The sequence below is a fragment of the Sinocyclocheilus anshuiensis genome, unplaced genomic scaffold (genome assembly GCF_001515605.1).
Source record: "Sinocyclocheilus anshuiensis isolate Anshui unplaced genomic scaffold, SAMN03320099.WGS_v1.1 scaffold848, whole genome shotgun sequence".
In the NCBI taxonomy this organism is placed as follows: domain Eukaryota; kingdom Metazoa; phylum Chordata; class Actinopteri; order Cypriniformes; family Cyprinidae; genus Sinocyclocheilus; species Sinocyclocheilus anshuiensis.
Window position 1 is genome coordinate 573,086 of NW_015549628.1, and position 8,607 is coordinate 581,692.

General features: G+C 36.7%; 1 protein-coding gene across 2 annotated transcripts; it reads left to right on the plus strand.

Moving 5' to 3' along the window:
* Window positions 1-549: 549 nt before the first annotated feature.
* Window positions 550-5,093, plus strand: LOC107659542 (probable G-protein coupled receptor). Of its 2 annotated transcripts, none has more exons than XM_016448522.1 (2): window positions 550-833; window positions 3,660-5,093. In XM_016448522.1, the coding sequence occupies exon 2, from the start codon at window positions 3,762-3,764 to the stop codon at window positions 5,070-5,072; it is 1,311 nt and encodes a 436-aa protein (XP_016304008.1). In that variant the 5' UTR covers window positions 550-833; window positions 3,660-3,761; the 3' UTR covers window positions 5,073-5,093. The 2 variants fall into 2 exon arrangements, with proteins under 2 accessions (XP_016304008.1, XP_016304009.1); XM_016448523.1 differs by lacking the exon at window positions 550-833 and adding an exon at window positions 3,483-3,516.
* Window positions 5,094-8,607: the final 3,514 nt, after the last annotated feature.

Genomic DNA, 8,607 nt, shown 5'->3' on the forward strand with positions numbered 1-8,607 from the left:
TGATAATAAAAACAGTATTCTTCCACCAAACAATGTAGTTCCTCAGAATCAGTTGTGGTTGCAACAACGTGGTTGCTGAGCAACACACAAATGTAAACAAAGGTGTATGTTTATAGAGTAATTTACACACACACACACACACACACATATATATGTATATATATCTATGAATTTACAACAGCTTCGAACATGGCTCAGCCAATCAGAATCAAGGACCAGAACTATCCGTTTTATAATTATTATTATAATATACATTGTCACATTTATTTGATCAATTATTATTATTATTATTATACATAAATTATGTAACTAATATTCTATTTATTTTGCTTTTATTTTTATTGCATATGTTTGTGCATATGAGTGTATTCTTATGTTATCACATTTTAGACTTTAACATAGGCCTACTGTGAGTGAGAGTTACTACTGGTGACTGCCCCAGTCCTGTGATCAGTCAGCTGTGTTCTCCCCTCTCTCTCTCTCTCTCTCTCTCTCTCTCTCTCTCTCTCCCTCCTGTTGTTGTGTTGTTGGATTCACCTGCAGCTCTCTGGCTCCTCAGTGAGGGGAACTGACACAGTATAATTACTCTGTCTATAGATGTTGCAGTAGAGTCTCCTAATGGACTGATCTGTACATCATGTACGTCTGCCTCTGTAATGGCTTCCGCTTGTCTTAAGTGCAAAACCGTAGAGCCAAACAACTCCATTAAGCTCTCTACACCACAGACAGAGTGAGCGCTGGATAAACTTCACTGACTCCACATGACTGATGGACAGACCCTGGACTTGGGAACATTAAATAATGCTTGAGCAGACTTAGTTGACAAACATCAGGTGAGATTTTTTATTGTCTTATTTTATGTTGTATATTAATTTGTTCTTTAATAGAATCTAAATTCTGTGGCATAGTATGTTTGCTGTGTTTTTGTTTTAAACATTTAGTTTATTACCCTGAAAATGTTAGCATTTTCCCATCATTTTTAGTCCAAAGTGTTTAAAGTACAAATAATTTCTCAGTAAAACAAATAATTTTATATTTTAACAATATACACTGGAGAACTGTAGCAATGTTTTAATGATGATAAATTACACAAAAATGCTTTTCTTAGATATTTAAAACCACAAACAATGTAACTATTTCGTATTTCCTTTCGGATTTAATTTTTCATGACACATCTAGCATGACATATCAACAACACATCTAGCTGAATTTAAGTGCCTGTCTTATACCCACTTGTGCAACAGTACATAATAAAAGCAGGACACCTCTTTCATAATCCAAAACCAAAAACCTGCACATCTGTTTATTAGAGGACCAGACAATCTGTGCTGAGCAGAGAGATTACTGGCTGAAAAACATGCCACATGGATTAAAAGTGGAAGTCACTGATTTACCAGAGCTGTGTATCTGTTATTGATTGCTTTGCCGTAATTTTCAACCACTTTTCACCCAGAAACCTTATCTAAAGTTATTTTTTGCTCTGAAAATGGAGGTAGTGTGAGGTCAAGGCATTACCAATAAACAAACTGATTAACCTAAAACACGCTAGAACGTTCTGTGCAGCTGTAATGGTGGTGATGTAATACAGCCGCTGTGCATTTTCAGGCCAAATTACTCCGCATTCATTTTCTAGCTCCTATGGACATGTGCTGATGAACTGTGACTATAGAAGATTAGAGATTAGGATTATTGGCATTGTGAAATGACATGACTGGTGGAGGTCATAATAAATCTTGGCTGACCATTTTCAAAAGATTACGCTGCAGAATTATTCGAGACACTGTACAAATACAATAAAATTTACTCTGAATTACTGCGGTCGTAAGTACTTCAATAAACTTTTTTTTTTTTTTTAACCTTTTGAATTCTCTTAGACTCAACTGTTTTGATACAAATGTGAAATATTATTACAATTTAAAAGAACTGTTTTCTATTTGAATATATTTTAAAATGTAATTTATTCCTGTGATGCAAAGCTGAATTTTCAGCATCATTACTCCAGTCTTCAGTGTCACATGATCCTTCAGAAATCATTCTTATACACTGATTTGCTGCTCAAGAAACATTTCTTATTTTTATCAATGTTGAAAACAGTTGTGCTGTTTAATATTTTTTTGTGGAAACTGTGGTATGTATTTTTCTGGAATCTTTGACAAATACAAAGCTCAAATATAAATATATACCTACCTACCTACCTACCCACATCTATACATATTATATTTAATTTGTGGCTAAATTACACCCATCACCTTAATAGTTCATTTTTATAGCTATCAGAAGTTCTCTAGGCTTTACAGTGACTCTCCAGTAAATGACATCAGTGAGATGATGTGTTTGGCTGTGTGAGAGTGATTATGTGTGTATCGTGACGTCTGTGGCGTGAATGCATCGTAGTGCTGTGCAGGTGACAGTGAGCTCACGCTAACGCTAATGCCAGAGAAACCCCAGCAGCTGCAGCCAAACAAGTCAGCTCATTATACTCCGCTTCAAAAGGTTAGAGCACCACGAGCACCACGAATAGAGCACCATGAATTATTCGAACTGATCAAGCAATTCCCTGCTTTCTCAATGTTTAGCCACACATGTCCACGAAACAATCACAACAATGCACTGGACATGTTAGACTAATAGCCTGTTGATTTAGAAATGTTACTTAAATCTGCCCTCACAAAATGTGCTTTTATAATGGTTATATCATGTTTTTGGACACTGGCATGATGGTAATACCATGGTATTTTTCGACATATTTGAAGTATATAAATACAGTGCCATCTGACACAGTACACCATAGTACTGCTGTAGTATTGTATTGTATTTGAAGGGCCTGAATATTTTTTGAAAAACCAAACTTGGACTAAATACAAAAATCCTGCACACTGCCATAGCTTGCCATTTTTAAAATAATATATATTTAAAATAGAATAATGTTTCAGGAAAGACATTTTCAGCAAATATATTATGGTCTCGGTAAAGCAACTGAATATAGGGAAAGGCCATTTTTATTTTTATTTAATAATTAATTTTTTAATTAACTTTATTAATAGAGTATGTATTTTTAATTAACTATTTTATAATAATTTCTAATTATAGCATTATTTATTTTATAATACAGTATATAATTATGATATGAATTAATACAAATAAAAAAGCATGTGATCTCCAAAAAGAACTGTAAATACAGTAAAATTACAACAACATGCAAATAAGCTAAAAATGCTTAAAGGATTAGTTCACTTCCAGAATAAAAATGTCCTGATAATTTACTCACCCCCATGTCATACAAGATGTTCATATTCATGTCTTTATTCAATCGAAAAGAAATTAAGGTTTTGAAGAAAAAACATTCCAGGGTTTTTCCCCATATAGTGGACTTCAATGGGGATCAGTGGGTTGAAGGTCCAAATTGCAGTTTCAGTGCAGCTTCAAAGGGCTCTACACGATCCCAGCCGAGGAATAAGGGTCTTATTCCTTTTCGACTGAAGAAAGAAAGACATTAATATCTTGGATGACATGTGGGTGAGTAAATTATCAGGAAATTTTACTCTGGAAATGAACTAATCCTTTAATGCACCTTTCAATTTGGCAACGTGCTCTTGTGCATGTGTTCATCTGTACTGTAGTTATACAAATTTTTGTGTATCATTTCATATATTCAACAGTGCTGCCCTTTGACCTCCAGACAATGAGTCCCCATTCCTGACGGGTGAAAGATGGAGAAGCCTGCGTTTCTACTTTGTGTTTGGTGAACCACACTGTAAACAATGGAGGCATCTGGATTACATCCGCCAGCACAGCATAACGAAACTGAACTTAATGAGACATTGAGTCATGGCCACCCTATGCATCTGGCTCCCAGCATGCAGTTAGGGAGCATGTCCAACCCGCAATCGCGTTTACGAGACATGTCGGGCCTCGTGGTCATGGTGACTCTTAATGCAATCGCGCTCTTGGCCAATAGCGGAGTGCTTGCTGTAGTCGTGAAAGTGCCACATCTCCGCAAGTTCAGTTTGGTGTGTCACCTCTGCATCGTGGATTTGCTATGCGCCGCTCTGCTGATGCCACTCGGCATCATCTGTGGCTCGCCCTTTTTCGCCGGCATCGTCTTTTCTGTACTTGAATGCAGGTTGTACATTTTCCTCAGTGCCTTTCTCATATCTGCCTCTATCTTTACCGTTACTGTGATTAGCATCGAACGCTACTTCTACATCGTGCATCCCATGAGGTACGAGGCTAAAATGAATCCTTGGTTATCCGCAGCTGTAATGGGATTCGTCTGGGTGGCATCTACTTTGCTAGGACTTGCTACCGTCTTTGGGTGGCCCAGTTATGGAAGTAGAAGCTCCATTGCCGCCACCCATTGTTCTCTCCATTGGAGCCACAGTGGACACCGGAGAGTATTCGCTATTTTATTCTGCACTGTTTGCTTTTGCGTTCCAGCTGCTATTATTATCGCCGTCTATGGAAATGTCTATAAAGTCGCCCATACGGCTGCCCGGGAAAGAGGGCCCATCCCGAGCTGGACGATGGCGACCTCTCATCCGAAGTGTCGGTCTGATTCCGTCAACAGCCAGACAACGATCATCACCACCAGCACGAGCGTCCGCAGAAATCAAGTCCCTCGCAGGAAAAGGAGAACGCTGGTTGGAGGGAAAGCGGCATTAACTTTGGCCATCATTGTGGGTCAGTTTCTGCTCTGCTGGCTGCCTTACTTTGCTTTCCAACTGCATTTGTCTTTGGGATTCTCCCATAGTACCTCTGAAGAAGCTGAGGGACCGGTGACATGGCTGGCGTATTCAACGTTCGCAGTAAACCCGTTTTTTTACGGCCTGCTCAACCGTCAGATCAGGGAGGAGTTGTGTAAGATGCTCTTCTGTTGCCGATCGGCTGGCAGACCAGTGTGGCCCTCTGCGTCAGGCCACGAACGTTCGGGACAGGAAGACTTTTTTCATTTTTTGCGCAGGAGCGGCGACAGGGACGGAGTTAGATGCAGTTATCACATGGCTACACCGAGGAGCACGCTGGAGCAGACTAGTTTTAGGATACCAGGGCAAATACCTGAAGAGATCACCTAAACAAAATATTCAGGTTTTCATTGTTTTAGTCTAAAATCATTCATGTTTTTTTGTAATAGAGTTGCATTTTTATTATAAATTGTTTTAGCCTTTTTTAGCTTTGAAATTAAAATTCACTCTATTTTCTAAATGCATTCTATTGATCTTATCGTGAACAATTCATTCATGGCAGGGCTCAAAAAATAGATAAAAATAGCTGTGTGCAAACTGAAAAAAGTATTTAGGAGCATGTGTGTGAATGAATGTGGGTCCTTTAAAATTTAAGGTCATGATATTTTAAATTATCATTTTAAGGGGTCTTAAATTTGGGGATGGAAAAACAGGAATCATGATATAGCCTATATGTGATTATTAAAGGCTATGATTTGATTAAATAAGTATTGCACATGTAGAAACACAGTGCTGTTGCTGGTTCAAAACAATTCACAGTCTATGAATGCCATACAAAACGTGCTTGTGATTTACTGTTGACAGATTATGACAATGTGTACTTTATGGTGTTTATATTGTAATATGTACAATAGTACAGCATAGACATTTCAAAATAAGAGTCCGAGTTTAAAGAGGGCCTATATACAGTATATATATATATTTACATAATTGTGACCATGGACCACAAAACCAGTCATAAGGGTCCATTAAAAAAAAAAAAATTAGATGTATACATCACCTCAAAGCTGAATAAATAAGCTTTCCATTGTTGTATGGTTTGTTAGGATAGGACAATATTTGGCTGAGATATTGAAATTATTGAGGATTGAAAATCTGGAATCTGAGGGTGCAAAAAAATCTAAATATTGAGAAAATCACCTTTAAAGTTGTCCAAATTAAGTTCTTAGCAACACAGATTAAAATCAAAAATTACGTTTTGATATATTTACGATAGGAAATTCAAAAAATATCTTCATGGAACATGATCTTTGCTTAAAATCTTAATGATTTTTGGCATTAAAAAAAAATCAATAATTTTGACCCATACAATGTATTGTTGGCTATTGCTACAAATATACCCGTGCTACCTATGACTGGTTTTGTGGTCCAGGGTCACAATTATTATAACTGATTGAAGTAAAAATATTTCAAAAGCTAGTGTAACTAAATTATTTTGCATGTAAATGTCTGCTTGTGTCCTGTTATTAAGGAAAAACACAATATTTAACACATTTTTTACCGCATCATTAAAGTTGCTCTTTTAAATTTTTCAACTTATGGGAAAAAAAGTAAGCGTCAAACCCTGCATGTTTATATAAATAAACTGCAAACCCATATTAAGATCTGTTACATTTTATTGAAAGACTATAACAAATTGTTCACAATAAGATCTGGCAAGTGCATTAAGAAAGCAAACAGGGTAGGTTTTGATGTTACATAGACTTTTAAGAGGTCAGTCACACTGTGCATCACTGGCAACACAGTGACAACCAATGAACAACAAATGCCTTCATCCAATCACAACTCCTTCTAGTGGTGACTCCGCCCTCATGTTTACAAAGCTGATTAGGGTTTGTATGACATTATGAACTGAAATGAAATATTTGTTGCCTAAACTTTTCATGTCATCAGGCTAAACCAATATTTACATTAATATGTTTTAAGTACTCCATAAATTATTGTTTATTCTGTTGTATTACTGTATTTCTACTGCACTATATAATATGTTTAATTTATTTTAAAAATTGAGTAACATAATGACCAAAATCTTAACAAATCTTCATACAAAAAATAACTTATTAAAAGTGTTTTGAACCAATTTTTACTTATTTATTTCTATTGTTTATAATGCAAAGGATGACCTCAGCTATCTGCTGTATTTCTTTTCTACTGTAAAACTGTAAATATCACACATGGGCTGAAGTGACAAAGACAAATTGTTTAGTTGTTCAATAAATACACTAGTCACGGAAAGCTTGACATATACTGATTCAGTTCAATGCAGCATATGTTCAGTTGTTGCATTTAGAGTTCATTGTGCTGATTGAATGGTGTGCTATATGGAGCCACCCAGTACATCACACTATGTATTTATTTGTGCTTTCTTTATTTATACAAACAATGTGGCCATTACTGTTTTTGTTTTAATGGAGATGGATAGAGCTGTATTTGTGTAATTATGGGGAGGATGGTACTGTACATATGTACAACTGATTTTCTTGTATCAAGGCTCAGTCCTGAATTGGTCTAAAGGGGTCATATCATATATATGATGCGATTTCAAGTTTTCCTTTCTCTTTGGAGTGTTACAAGCTGTTCGTGAATAGATAAGATCCCTAAAGTTGCAAAAACTAAAGTCTCAAACCCAAAGAGATGTTCTTTATAAAAGTTAAAATTTTTCTGAATTGCTAAAACACTAAACCCCATTCTCGGAACCAAATTCTCATTAGCTTAAACCAAATTTCGAATAAAGCACTCTTTCTGCTAAACCTTAAACACGTTTAGGCAGTTAGGTTCTATTTGCAAATCTCATGCACTCATTTTGCAAAACTCTAAACACATTCTCATTCACTTAAACACTTATCACACTGTGATGCATTTGTGCTGCAAAATGCTAAACACAATCGGCAAAAGTTAAACACAACTAAAGCACAGTTGTCATCATTTACACACAACGATTCAAAATTGTTCACACTTGTTTCTAATGATGTGATCAAATAAACTGTACAAAACTGTACCGTTTGATTTTGAGTGCAAGTGAAATGGTTTTGCAGTCATTGTTTGATTTTGATGGAAGAGTCAGAGGTTTCGTGAATTTAGTTTGAGTATTTGGATTTGTGTTTAAGGTTTTGAGAAAATGAGTGATGGCTTCAAGAAATGTGTTTTAGCAATTCAGAAAAACTGTAAGGCTCGTCCACGCCCTCCTAAAACGCCTTGTTGAAACACGCCCCCACATGTCTATGTCACGATGTGGGAAGATTTGCATAACGCCGCCCAAATGTTCACGCAAAGAAAGAAGGCGTACCTTTATTGTTGCTGCCGCCGCCATGTTGTGAAAACGTTGTGTGTTTCGTTGCGAAAGCGAAAATATTTTGTTTGGCCTTACAAAAGAGGACACCACTAGAAATCAGTGGTTAAGTTGTATTTACAACACTGTTCCAGTTCAACAGTTCAACCCAAATATTCAGATGTGTACAGCACATTTTATGGAGGACTGTTTCCTGATCCTGGGATAGTAGACTACAATGCCGGCTGTTCTGACTCACAGTTCACAGACTCATTTTCATATTTAAAGAATTTGCCACTGATGATTCAAACGCGAGTTTTGAGCAGTGTAGAGTAGCGCTTGTTGTTTGTCGTTTCTCTGATCACAAATGCAGACATGGTTTTATGTTTACGCGGCGCGATGCAACGCAACGTGTAAAAAGACAGTATAAGTCATTATAATCTGTAATTATGTCCTCACTGGATGCAACAAATGCCTCGTTTGTGATGGGTTTTAATGGTTTTGTCTCATCGCGCCGGGACACAGCATCACAGTATGGTAAGAGGTGTAACATTTCCGTCACACGCTTGAGGTATTTGGCCAATCACAATGCACTGG

Excerpts from the sequence above, each read along its gene's own strand:
- LOC107659542 (XM_016448522.1), top strand. The coding sequence starts at position 3,762 with ATGGAGGCATCTGGATTACATCCGCCAGCACAGCATAACGAAACTGAA.